General features: G+C 47.6%; 1 protein-coding gene across 7 annotated transcripts in view; it reads left to right on the top strand.

Annotated features, from left to right (window-relative positions):
* The window catches only part of THOC5 (THO complex subunit 5), a 38,559-nt gene extending 26,216 nt beyond the window's left edge, over nucleotides 1–12,343 (top strand). For all 7 annotated transcript variants that reach the window (XM_047759492.1, XM_047759489.1, XM_047759491.1 and 4 more), the window contains 8 exons: nucleotides 2,447–2,548; nucleotides 3,088–3,184; nucleotides 3,652–3,766; nucleotides 5,028–5,131; nucleotides 5,275–5,362; nucleotides 7,784–7,899; nucleotides 8,648–8,838; nucleotides 12,145–12,343. In XM_047759492.1, the coding sequence (XP_047615448.1) occupies nucleotides 2,447–2,548; nucleotides 3,088–3,184; nucleotides 3,652–3,766; nucleotides 5,028–5,131; nucleotides 5,275–5,362; nucleotides 7,784–7,899; nucleotides 8,648–8,838; nucleotides 12,145–12,208 (877 nt within the window). In that variant the 3' untranslated portion in view covers nucleotides 12,209–12,343. The remainder of the gene's footprint in view (nucleotides 1–2,446; nucleotides 2,549–3,087; nucleotides 3,185–3,651; nucleotides 3,767–5,027; nucleotides 5,132–5,274; nucleotides 5,363–7,783; nucleotides 7,900–8,647; nucleotides 8,839–12,144) is intronic.
* Nucleotides 12,344–13,808: the final 1,465 nt, after the last annotated feature.

Genomic DNA, 13,808 nt, shown 5'->3' with positions numbered 1-13,808 from the left:
TGGTTGGGGATCAAACTGAGGCCTGCGACAGCTTCAACAATGCCAGATCCTTAACTTGCTGTGTGCGCCTCACGGGAACTTACAAAATTCTTGTTTCTAATGGAATCTTTTTTTTTTTTTTTTTTTTTGCTTTTTAGGGCCCCACTTGTGGCATATGCAAGTTATCAGGCTAGGGGGTTGAATCAGAGCTATAGCTGCTCACTTACGCCACAGCCACAGCAACTGGGGATCTGCGCTGCATCTATGATCTATACCACAGCTCACAGCAACACCAGATCCCCAACCCACTTGAGTGAGGCCAGGGATCAAACCTGCATCCTCATGGATGCTGGTCAGGTTCATTCCCGCTGTGCCACAAGGGGAACTCAGAATCATTTTAATCAGAATTATATCAACCTTGCTGCATTTTCCTCAAGAAATTCTTCAAGAAATGAATTCCATTAGGCCATTTTAGTTCATTAATTTTTTCATTAAGGCATTAAATTATTTTTAATCATTTTCCAGTTTCATTTTACTGAGATATTTTAAATGTCTTTTAAAATTCTACAACAGGAGTTACCGTCATGGCTCAGTGGAAACAAATCATATATATATGTGTGTGTGTATATATATATATATGTATGTATGTGTATATATATATATAAAATATACAACAAAGATTTGAGTATTTGAATAGTTTCTTAAGTAGTCAGATTTTTTTGCCTCTAGCACTTCATAGTGTGATCTTAGACAAGCCATATCTTTCAAAGCCTTGAGTTTCCCCTCTATAGAGTATATGTAGCCTCTTATTTTTACCAAATTCAATTATTCTGAGCCTCATATTGTGGATGGAAATCTATCAGGAAGATTAGATTCTCCCATCAGGTTTTGTCAATTTAGAATCCTAATCTTGGGACTTCCTATTGTGATACAACAGAAACAAATCTGACTAGTATCCATGAAGACACAGGTTAGATTCCTGGCCTTAGTGGGTCAGGGATCTGGTGTTGCCATGAGCTGTGGTGTAGGTCACAGACTGGCTCAGATCCTGTGTTGCTGTGGCTGTGGTATAGGTCGGCAGCTGTAACTCTGATTCATCTCCTAGCCTGGTAGCTTGAGAACTTCCATATGCCCTGGGTGCAACCCTAAAAAGCAGAAAAAAATGAAAGAATCCTAATCTTGTGCAGTTTTAGCTGTTCTGTTTTATTTTGGTTGATTCAGGGTATTAGTTACAGTCACTAAACATTGGCTAAAAAAGGGACAATTCTGATTCATTTTCTAGCCAGGTCTCTGTGTGAGCCAGCAAAGGGGGTGGGGTGGGGGTGGGGGTGGGAGGGCCAATGCAGGGAGACTGTGGGTAGGACAGAGAGCAGGGGATGGCCGGAAGCTGCCATTCTCTTGGTGTGACATTCCCAGAAGCCTGAGGGGGCTCAGAGCAGCAGGAGCTGCTGCCTGCTCCTGTAGCTCATGTGCTGTTCCTGGAAGGTGAAAGAGCCCCCATTGGTGAAGGGAAAGAATGGGCCTAGTCCTTTGTCATCAAATTATTCTCTCCACCCACCCCCACCCCACACTCTCTCTACTCCGTTTGTCACATTTAATTACATGTTTAACTGTTGCAAGTGGGTGGCAGTGGCATCCCTGTCTCTCTCTGCTTATAGCACTAGGTCACCTTGTCTCCAGTCTGTGATATATCTTTTTTGGGGAGTATTAAAGGGGACCTGTTTCTGTGGTAGCATGAAATTCAATAGAATGTGAAATAGACATAGCATCAGAGCTACACCCTGGTTCTCTCTAGGGGAGAAGGGAATCTGTTTTGCTCTGATGTAAATTCTGATTATTCCTATTTCTGGTGTCATAGGGCTTTGCTCCCCTGAGGAAGATATCTGGTCACCATATAAATCTTGAAGGGATAGGTTTCTTAAAAAACTGGGGTTAATGATACTACTTTCTCAGAGTTCCCACTGTAGCTCAATGGATTGGTGGAGGCTCAACGGCATCTTGGGAGTGTTGGGGTACACGTTCGATCCCTGACCCCTCACAGCGGTTTAAGGATCCCGTGTTGCCACAGCTGCAGATTAGGTCATGACTGCAGCTCAGATCTGGTCCCTGGCCTGGGAACTCCAAATGCTGTGGGGTGGCCAAAAAAGAAAAAGAGAGAGTACTACAATCTCTGATGGAACAGTGTAAATCTTGACTCTAGCGCTTTCCAGCAATGTGATCTTGAACAAGCCATATCTTTCAAAACCTTGAATTTCTCCTCTATCAAGTGGAAATGAAAATACTCCCTACCTCACTGGGTTGTGAGGATCTCGTGACTTCAGGCATAGCAAGGGTCTGGCCCTCAGGAAGCATTCAGTCAATGGCTTTGGTCACCAGTGAGGGAGGGTTGCTGTCCCCAGATGCCTGTGTCTGCACTGAGACAGGGGGTTGGCTGGCATTCTCACTGCAGTCTTTTTCCCTCTTCCAGTGACTTGCTGTCTCCTGACTCAGTCCTAAGCTGTCTGTATCCTGGGGATCATGGAAAGAAAACTCCAAATCCAGCCAATCAGTATCAGTTTGACAAAGTTGGGTGAGTCAGCAGCCTTTCCTCCTCTCTCAGCCTCTCTGCTTCTGAGTTTCTCCAGTGGCTTGAATCCCAGAGCTGGAGACCTGTTAGGGCCCAAGGCCTTCTGAGGGCAGGGGATGCAGCAGGGTGGGGTGGGGGGACACTCCAGTGAGAGAAGGGAGCACGTGGCCTTTCCTACTTAAGAGACCATGGAGCGAGGGGAAGGGTGGAAGGATCGAAGCTGGGAATGTCATAATAAAAATGATTAACATTTTAATTCTCTGAGGATTAAGATTTTTAAAATATTCTGTAAATTGGTAGATTGAGATTCGCTAATGAGTTGAAGGCTGCCAAGAGAAAAACAGAAAAGTGACTGTGGGAGAGAAGAAATTCGCAGACAGGAACTGAGGAAGTCAGGAGGCTTTGCTGGCAGCCCGGCCATGAGCATGGCTGAGCCTCCGCGACTGTTCTGCTTGGGGGGATGAGAGGATGGCAGAGGGATGTATCCTGGGAACACTGCAAAATGACTTACAGGTCATTTCATTCTGTGATCTTTTCCATAGCATCCTGACTTTGAGAGACTATGTACTTGACCTAGGTCACCCCTATTTGTGGGTGCAGAAGCTGGGTGGTCTCCACTTCCCCAAAGAGCAGCCCCAGGTGTGTACACTGGTCTGGTCCACTGGGCTGAGGAGCTCTATTCCGGTCTTCTCATACAGACTCCAGGCAGGCTCTGGTGGTCTTTGGGACTTTAAACTAGCAGAGGCCTATATTTAGGTACCTTTTGCCTTCGTGCTGAGCCTGGTAGCCCCTAGATCCCAATAACTTGGATTCTTGCCCTGTGTACAGCAAGACTCCAGGTGCCAGAAGCGAACCCCAGTGGATCTGGCACCTTAGCAGAAGCCTTGCTTTTCTGTAGCCTCTCAAGAAACCCTCAGCTTGTATTGTTCCTGCTGGGACTCAGCCTCTGGCCCTTCACAGCAGGGAAACCCTGCTGTTCCTGGGAGGGGTCCACTTCAGGACATGGGTGGGCTGGGCTGCCACCAGCAGACAGGTCTGGGGAGGTGGGGGGTGCCTAGAGGAAGGGATGGGTAGCACTCGTGTATGCCATTCACTGTCATCCACAGCACACTGTGGTTGCTGACCACTCACTGAGCGCCAGCCACATGGAGACCACCATGAAGCTGCTGAAGACCAGGGTGCAGTCCCGCCTGGCCCTCCACAAGCAGTTTGCCTCCCTGGGTAAGCTAGTGTGATTTGGGCCATGGTCTGAGAGCCACTCAGACCATAAAGGAACAAAGACCATGATAGAGCCCTGCCCTCAGATTTCTTGAATCCTGATGACAAGTCAGAGTGGCCTGGCTTCCTGGCTTTTGCTGAGCAGGGGTGTTAACTGGGCCTCTGGGGAGCATGGCAGGCCAAGCAGAGGTCTCCGCTTCCCTCAGGACCAACAGAGATGTCCTGGCCCTAAGGAGGCCCAGAGCCTTTTGGAAGCCCAGGTTAGCAGATTGGCTGGGAGCACTCATCTTAGATTGGTGCACGTCAGAGTTTGATGTGCATTTAATAGATATTTAACAAGAGCATAATTCATGCCAGGCAGCCCGTATAGTTCTGGGGGAAGAGCCATGAACACAGCAGACAGAGCCCTGCCTTGTGATGCTTATACTCAGCTTAGGATGTCTAGGCATCTGTCCCATGGCCCTTGCCCAAGGCTGAGCCCTTGTGTTTTCCATAAGCTCTGTTGAGGCTTGACTCGGGACAGGGGTTGACTGTGGGACTTGTCTTCAATTATTCCGTAAATTCTTGTCACAGCCTACCCTTGCAGGGGAATGAGGGATAAGATCTTTCTGATTTAAAAGAGCCACTGTCCGGAAAGGCTTTGGGTTCCCAGGATCCATCTGGAGACCCCGCAGTTCCTGGACTTCAGTGGACCCTGGTTTCTCCAGGGCAGCACTGCTTGCTCCTTATCAGCATTGCTGAGTTTGTTTTGTCCCAAGGTTGGATGATTGTCATCCTGGACAGCATTTACTGTGTTAGCATATTTCCTTATTGAAACGCCAGCAGGAATTTACCCTGGAGCAGTCCTCCTGCTCCTCTCCTCTAGAGGAACTGACACAGAACACTTCCGTAGTTCCTCCATCAAGGTCAGCTGTGGGAACACCCCTCTTGGCTATTTGATCTAATTAATAGTCATTGCTGCAGAAATACCATCACAGGTTTTGGCTACAGCGATGTTTTGTTCTCTGCCGTCCATCATTTGCATCAAGGATAAAGCACTGTGAATGTTGAATGCTGGTGCTGGGTGCAGCCGGAAGCACATAGCACTGGGTAAAGGTCCAGTTGGTGTGCCTTAATTCTTGGCACATGTTGACCTGGGTACCTACTGAGTACCAATTGTACCTGTATGGCTGTCAGGGCCATCTGAGCCCTCTAGAGGATGCCCGTTACCCAGCTGTGGCACCTGATGTCTACCTGTGATACCACCTGCCTTGCTCTTTTTTAGAACATGGCATCGTGCCAGTTACCAGTGATTGCCAGTACCTCTTCCCTGCAAAGGTCGTCTCTCGCCTGGTGAAGTGGGTGGCAATTGCCCATGAGGATTACCTGGTAGGTGGAGGAGTAACAGGCCACCGTTGCAGTCCTGGAGACTGGGCCCATGTCCCCTTTCAGCCCCTGCTCTTCCACCGGAAGGGGCAGGGGATTTGACCAGAGAAGCCAGCAGTTCACCCTTTATCCATGGTGACTTTTAGGAGCTGCATTTCACCAAAGACATTGTGGAGGCGGGACTGGCCGGGGACACCAATCTCTACTACATGGCACTCGTGGAAAGGGGCACAGGTAATTGCTCTGCTGATCACAGTGGTTCTAGGCAGGAGGAGCCGCTAATAATAAAACGTTCCTAGGAGTTGCTCAAAGGAAGGAAAGTTCCTGGAATCCTGCCTCAGGGACTCGGCTCAGTTGTGAGAGAGAGCATTCAGTGAAGGCTTGCTCTGCAGCAGTCACATCCGCCTTATCTCATGTAATCCTCTGACAGCCCAGGGCTGGTAATGTTCCCATCTTTGTCGATGAGGAAAGTAAGGCCTAGTCACAAGCCCAGTGTGACCTCTGAGCCTGAGCTCCTGTCTAGAATCAGATGCCTGTTCTTCCCCATCTTCAGGGAAGGGCAGACACGTCACTCTTAGGTTGTGAAGTACAGGACCCTGCTCCCTCTCTGCAATCTCTGCACTTATTCAGGAGAAATCCTCAAAATCTGTCCTGGGGAGTTCCAGTCATGGCCCAGCAGCTAACGAACCCCACTAGTACCCAGGAGGATGTGGGTTCAATCCCTGGCCTCACTCAGGGGGTTAAGGGTCCAGCTGTGGTGTAGGTCGCAGGCGCAGCTGGGATCTGGCGTGGCTGTAGCTGTGGCATAGGCTGGCGGCCATACCTTTGATTGGGCCCCTAGCCTGGGAATATCCATAGGCTGTGGTTGTGGTCCTAAAAAGACAAAAGACAAAAAAAAAATCTGTCCTGGCATCTGATTGCCCAGGCTTCCTGCTGGAGCCACATGATACCACCTGTGGTGCTGTTGTCCTGCCCCAGGCCTCAGCACAGCCCACAGGACCTCACCCCAGGGGCTGGTGATGAGGCCACAAGGTGGAGGGAGTTGTCCATAGTTCCAGGACAGCACAGCATGTCAGGAAAGGTTGCACTCTGGATGTTCTAGTTTCTCTACCTCAATTTCTCCCGTTCTCTTTTACTTCATTTGTTTTTAAAAATATTGTGAGGAAATGAAGTATTTCAGATACAGTTGAGGATCCTTGATTCCACTTCATTCTCACCTTCATTATAGTTGACTGATATTTGGAATTTTGCATTTGCTTCCTATCCCCTTCCCCCTTTGTTGTGAGCCACACGGGATGTCCATCCCATCCTCTCCCCTTTTAAAAAATACTTTTGCCTTGGAGTTCCCGTCATGGCTCAGTGTTAACAAATCTGACTGGGAACCATGAGGTTGCGGGTTCGACCCCTGGCCTTGCTCAGTGGGTTAAGGATCTGGCATTGCCGTGAGCTGTGGTGTAGGTTGCAGACGTGGCTCAGATCCCACATTGCTGTGGCTGTGGTGTGGGCTGGCAGCTACAGTTCCAATTCGACCCCTAGCCTGGGTACCTCCATATGCCGCGGAAGTGGCCTAAGAAATGGCAAAATGACAAAAAAAAAACAAACTTTTACCTCATCCCTAAACAATGTAGAGTACTGTTTTGAAAGGGCGTAAAATATGCCGCCCAAGAAATTGATAAAGTTGCAAGGGTGGGAAGTCATTGCAGGACATCACTTCTGCTTCCTTGTTGAGTGGAATAAAGCTCGGAACAATAAGTATTTTAGATTCATACATGGAATGAATGTGGTCATTTCAGTTTACATCAGATACATTGTAAGATATGAAAGATTAAGAGTGAAATTTAAATAAGTGGACAGTGATTCCAAACAGCTTCACAACTGTTTGATCTTAAAGGAAACTTCTATCAGAGCCTCAGTTTATATGTTAAAATGGGAAAGATCATATCCACCCCAGAGTCATTATTAGGTTGAAATAAAATGTGTCTAAAGGGCTTAGCACAGTGCTTAAACTAGAGTAAGTACTCAATAAATGTTGACTATTAAAAACCTTCACATAACAAAATACAAAAAAATAAAGAACAGGGGAGTTCCCATTGTGGCTCAGTGGTAATGAACCCAACTAGTATCCATGAGGATGCAGGTTTGATCCCTGGCCTTATTCAGTGGGTTAAGGATCCAGCATTGCAGGTAGAGCCCTAAATAAAGCAAAAGCGGAAAAAAAAAAAAAAAAAAAGAATAGAAAATAAATTTGACTGGTACAATGGCTAATGTACAATATTGTTGAAAAGGAAAAACAGTAAGCCTTCACATAGGAAAATCCTTAACTTGCTGGGAAATAAATTCCAGTTAAAGCAAACTTCTGTTGAGGGAGTGAATAGAACTTTTGGCCAAACCCAATGTGGACTAGACTCTTGGAATTCCACACACCTCTGCGTCTTTGAAGGAACCAGAGACATAGAACCTCACATTTTGCAACCTGGTAATTCCACGTTGGAGTATCTAGAACAAAAGTAAAGGTCATTTATTACTAGAACATGCTCTGCTGCACTCAGATGAATATGAGACATCAGAGCTAGCCTCGGGTCCCATAGGGAGGGTGCCATGGCTGGCAAGCCAGGTCTCAGAACTGAGTTTTCCTCCTCTCCCCGCCCCTCCCAGCTAAGCTCCAGGCGGCCGTGGTGCTGAACCCTGGCTACTCCTCCATCCCGCCCATTTTCCAGCTCTGTCTGAACTGGAAAGGGGAGAAAACCAACAGCAATGATGACAATATTCGGGTAAGGCCCTGCTAAGAGTGGTGGGAGGAGGAAGGAGAGTCTCCCTGGGGAGATGGGCCATAGCAGAACCTTCATAGCCAAGTGCTTGGGCACAGGACAGAGGGGCCTGCTGATATTTGTAGAATTTGCTAGAGGTTGCATGGTATAGAAGAGGAATAGAGCCCAGACCCATCTCAACTCTTCACCTACCTTGGGGTCCACAGGTTCACCCCATCTATAAAACAGAAATAATGTGGAAGAGTTCCCTAGTAGTCTAATGGTTAGGACTCGGTACTTTCACCTTTGGCCTGGGTTCAGTCTCTGGTCTGGGAGCTGAGATCCTACATCAAGGAACTGCACACCATGGCCAAAAATAATACATAGGGATAATATTAATACCTCCTTTGAAAGGTGATTGTCTTGGGCTTCTGTGGAAATGTGAATAAACTCAGATGCACAGAAAGTGCTGGAATGAGATGGTGTGTGAACTCATTGCACCTGTGAATTATTAGGCCTGTGGATTTGATTCCATAGCTGCTTTATGGCTGTGGAGCTTGTTTTTAACCCAAACACCATTTGAGATCTTGAGATTCCTTCTCTATATACCTTTGTCTTTTTGGCTGTGAAAGGTAGGGAAAGTTCTAGGTCAGGATCAGAAAGACCCATTGTCCTGAGGCTTCCTCTCCTCAGGACAAGCCAGTCTGGCTCCTTCTGCAGAGGCTCAGCTGGTCCGAAGGTGGTGCTGAGTTTGGGCTTTTCTACCCCGTAGGCCATGGAGAGTGAGGTCAACGTTTGCTACAAAGAGCTGTGTGGCCCCCGGCCCAGCCACCAGCTCTTGACCAACCAGCTACAGCGCCTGTGCGTGCTGTTGGACGTCTACCTGGAGACGGAGAGCCACGACGACAGTGTGGAGGGGCCCAAGGAATTTCCCCAGGAGAAGATGTGTCTGAGGCTTTTCAGGTGAGGGGTGGGAGCCCCGGGGCCCTGGCCCCTCCAGTCTGGCCTCTCACAGGGACTTGGGACAGAGTGAGCCTGGTGTGGAGGGCACACACATTCCTGGGGGCACTTGTCTCCCATTCACAGTGGGAATCAAAATCCTGCGTCCAGGTTTCCTGGGGAGCACTTGCCCCCTCCTTCCTAAAACTTGCCCTGTGACCCGTGTCCTCCAGCCTGGTCTGGTTGTTCCTCATGCACACCCCTAGAGGTGGGCCACACCGTGAGCAAAAGGATTTGGCTGAACTTTCCTTTCTCTACTTTCTGTGGGAAATAATATGTTTGCTTTGTGTGGTCAAAATGAGCTTTTTAAACTCTATGCACCCCACCAGTCCCCAGTGTCTGCTGTACTTCCTAGGACGCTCACATGTCTCTGAGGATTGCAGTTGTGGGCAGTTGGGTATCACAGGAGGAACCAGCTCTGAAGTAACACAAATGCAAGTGCAGGTCTCTGCTCTCCCACTCACCAGTGTGACCTTAGAAGGGTCACTTCAGCTAGGCTCGAGACCTTTCCTAAGGCCAAAATGGAATTATTACCTTCTAATTCATGATAAATTAGAGATAGTTCATGTAAAGCTTCCAGAGTGGGTCCTGGCACAGACAGGAGCTCAGAAAGTGCCAGTAGGGAAGTTCCCATCGTGGCTTAGTGGTGACTAACCCAACTGGTATCCATGAGGACATGGGTTCAGTCCCTGGCCTCAGTGGGTTAAGGATCTGGCATTGCTATGAGCTGTGGTATAGGTTGAGTACTAGGCTCAGATCTGGCATTGCTGTAGCTATGGTGTAGGCTGGCAGCTGCAGCTCCCATTCACCCTATAGCTTGGGAACTTCCATATGCTTCAGGTGTGGCCCTAAAAAGCAAAAAAGAAAGAAAGGGAGGAGGGAAGGGAGGGAGGAAGGGCCAGCAGGTCCTGCTGGCTTGCTGTCTAGTGTGTGTCCACACGTGGCACTTCTAGCTGCCTTTCCTTCCACTTTGATGTCGGGTCCTTTATTTCCCTTTCACCCATTAACTCATTTTCTTGTTCTTAGAGTCAGTTTCAAAACTCTGGAGTACATACTTCTCAGATACTCCTTCTCTTTGGGCAAGGAGTGGGAGGATTGGTGTCTGGGAAGGGCTGTAATTTCTCTCAGCTCCGGGACATCCCTCTGTCAGTCTAAAAGGTGCCTTCCCCGCCCCTCACCTTCTCTCACAGCCAGTCCCAGCCCCTGGGGACTGTCCCAGCATCCTCCCACCTCGGTCTGGCACCTCCACCTGCCCTGGTTTGTCCTGCTGTCTTATAATAACCGGCTCCAGCCCCCAGAGTTTGCTGAGGGGCAGAGCTAGCAGCTAGATGTTGGTGTCTTCTAGAACTTGCTCTCCCTGGTGGGTCTGTGTGAGACCTCACTCTTCCCACCCTCCAGCTTGCTGTAGCACATTTCCGGGGCAGAAATTCTCACACAGCCAGTGTTTATTTTCTGTTTTCTAAAGGTTCCCGAAGGTCCTGTTTTTCTGAAATGCTTTGTATACTGCCCAGGCTGTGCTTCTCGGTCAGGGCATTCTGGAAGGGTGCTACTTTGGCTACTCAGACCGTTACTTGTGGGGTCTCCATCAGCCTATGGCTAGATTTCCCCAGGTGACTCTGCACCCTTCTAGTGTTGGGAAGCATATGACGTTGTAGTTATGAGCAAAGGCTTTGGGGCCAGAAAGGCCTAGGTTCAAATTGCAGCTCCCGCCTGTGTGATTAGGACCTGTACTTAGCCCCTCTGAGCTTCACATTCCTCATCCATAAAACAGCATCCACTCAAGTGTTGTTGGAGGATGAAATTAAACCAGGTGGAGCATGTAAAGTGCCAAGCACAGTGCAGGCAGAGTGAGCCCTCCCTTAAGGAAGTGGTTGCACTGAAACGTCTTTCTCTCCTCATCTCTCCAACCCACCCCACCACCACCACCACCACACACACATACAGTCATACACACACCCACCAACACACACTACCTCCCACCCTCCCACCAAGATCCACAGTGTCACCTTCTGGTTACCATTAAATGTCAGTCATAAGCAGACAAACGGAAGAGGCCCTTTAGCTGGACATCATTCACTGTGCAGTTGTGTGGAAGAGACCCCTGTGTGAAGCTTTGCTTGGAGGCCTAGGATTACAGCTGGAGCACCTAAGCTTCATGGGGTCCAGGCTTTGGCTGTGGTTGTCAGCCTGCCTGTGGCCAGCAGGCTTTGGCAGCAGACCAGTTTTTTTGTTTTGTTTTGTTTTCGCTTTTTAGGGCCATATCTGTGGCATATGGAGGTTCCCAGGCTAGGGGTCAAATCAGAGCTATAGCTGCTGGCCAACGCCACAGCCACAGCAATGCAGGATTCAAGCCGCGTCTGCAACCTACACCACAGCTCACAGCAACGCCAGATCCTTAACCCACGGAGCAAGGCCAGAGATAGAACCTGCGTCCTCACGGATGCTAGTCAGATTAGTTAACTGCTGAGCCACGATGGGAACTCCCCAGACCAGGTTTTGAATTTGGGCTGTGCTGTGTTCTGACTGTGTAATGTTGGGCAGTTTACCTCCCTAAGCCTGTTTTCTTCACCTGTAAAATCTATGAAATAACAGAAATAGCATCTAAGAAGGAGGGAGTATAAAACACATGGCTCTTGGCTGACACATAGTATGGATTCTTTTCACAGCCAGACTCCTACCTACATGGGAATCTCCCTGCAAAGGAAGATTTTTTTAAAAACTTTTTTTTTTTTGTCTTTTTGCTATTTCTAGGGCCACTCCTGTGTGGCATATGGAGGTTCCCAGGCTAGGGGTCCAACCTACACCAGAGCCACAGCGACGCGGGATCCGAGCCGCGTCTGCAACCTACACCACAGCTCACGGCAACGCCGGATCCTTAACCCACTGAGCAAGGGCACGGACCGAACCCGCAACCTCATGGTTCCTAGTCAGATTCGTTAACCACTGCGCCACGACGGGAACTCCTAAAAAACTTTTTAATCATTGAAAAACAACATGTTTGTTGTTAAATATATGAACAACAAACAGTTGTATAAAAAAGAGAGGTTGCCCTAGCCCTGTTCACCAAAGTGCTCATTGTCATTGAAGACGCACATGAAGACATTTTTACAGAAGTGTTGTCACATCTTTCATATTGGTCTGCAGTCTGCTTTTCTTACAGTGTTCACTTTTTTCCTTAATATCTATGTAGTAGCCGTGCATTAATTGTAACTTATTTTATCAGCCCAAATGGAGTGGAATTAACTGATCTCCTGTCTCCTGTTTCTCTAGGGGTCCCAGCAGGATGAAGCCATTTAAATATAACCATCCTCAAGGATTCTTCAGCCATCGCTGACCTCCCACTTAGCTATTGTCCGCCTCCAGACCCCAGTACTGCACTTCTTTCTGATCTGGCACACATGTGGCTCTTGATATTCTCCAAAGACAGGTTTTCTATTTGTAGCCTATTAAAGTGTCACCTGACCGAGTGGCCACTGTCTGTAACTCCTTGGGGAAAAGGGGGGTGGTTTTACAGTCTGGAAGGGCAGGTGGGATCCAGGGCACCGTGTGAAAGAGCAATTGTGAACAGGCTTTCCCTAGGTGGCTGAGAAAAGCAGAGTACAGACGATTCTGTTTCTGCAGACAGATCCTGCCCTCTTTTTTTTTTTCTTCTGCTTTTTAGGGCCACACCTACGGCATTTAGAAGTTCCCAGGCCAGGGATCAAATCAGAGCTATAGCTGCTGGCCTACCCCACAGCCATACCAAAGTGGGATCTGAGCCACGTCTGTGACCTACACCACAGCTCACAGCAACGCTGTATCCCCGACCCACTGAGTGAGACCAGGGATCAAACCTGCATCCTCATGGATCCTAGTTAGGCTCTTTAACCGCTGAGCCACGAAGAGAACTCTGAGATGCTGCCCTCTTATCCACACTCATCTTACTTTGGCAGGTGTTCATTGTCTTAGCATTTGTTATCCTAAGTCCCTGCCCTTTGCAGGTGGCAGGGGAAGCCAAGTCAACATAGCACAAAAAGCAAAAGCGCTTTTCTCCTTTTGCCCTCAAGGTCTCAGTCTTTCCACTAGACCTTGTCACTGTCTCTGATGGCCATATCCTCTCTGACTGCTGAATGTTATAAACATCTAACAGTGTGAAGAAAACAGACAAATACACCTCAAAGAAGAATTGTAAATCTTGCAGGACTTCATCAAGTTGATGAGAGTGATGTTAGAGAGTCACAGGTAGAGCTGCTGTGCATGATGCCCTGGCAGAGTGAGACCGTGTGATAGCTGAGGAGACTTTCATGGCGATGACATGAGGGATAACTTGAAAAATAATGGATTAGGAGAAGTCCTGTGGAAATAGGTAACACCCTATAAAATGTTTGCAAAATTACCTCCTTTGTAAATCTGCGGAAGTCAAACAAAATGAAAGCTAGCATAGAGTGTTCTTGGCAGGTTTGTCAGAAAAATTATTCCCTGCCCTGTACCCACCAAAAGAAGTCAATACTCAACTAATGATTCATTGTAAGAAATAAGATGTGAAAATAATTATTACACAGGTGCAAGTATAACCTAAAATTTGCTAACTACAAGGTGAAATGCTATTTTTTTAGTTTTATTGAGATATACTTGACATATATATATATATATATATATATATATATAAAACATTGTGTAAGTTTAAGGTGTACAAAGGGATCATTTGATAAACTATATATTGTGAAATGATTACCACAGTAAGGTTAGTTAACACATCCATCACCTCACATAGATATTTTTGGCCAGGGTATGGGCATGGGGGTAAGAACTTTTAAGATCTATTCTCATAGCAGCTTTCAATATACATAAATTTTATTTTTCCTTATAGTCCCTATCAAGTGGTTTTTTTCCTCTCACATCATACTTTGAAGTTTGGTTCCCAGTATACATATGTTCACTCTAAGTGGAATTTT

The sequence above is a fragment of the Phacochoerus africanus genome, chromosome 15 (genome assembly GCF_016906955.1).
Source record: "Phacochoerus africanus isolate WHEZ1 chromosome 15, ROS_Pafr_v1, whole genome shotgun sequence".
In the NCBI taxonomy this organism is placed as follows: Eukaryota; Metazoa; Chordata; class Mammalia; order Artiodactyla; family Suidae; genus Phacochoerus; species Phacochoerus africanus.
The sequence above is the reverse complement of the archived record's forward strand: the minus strand, read 5'-3'. Positions and strand labels throughout refer to the sequence as shown.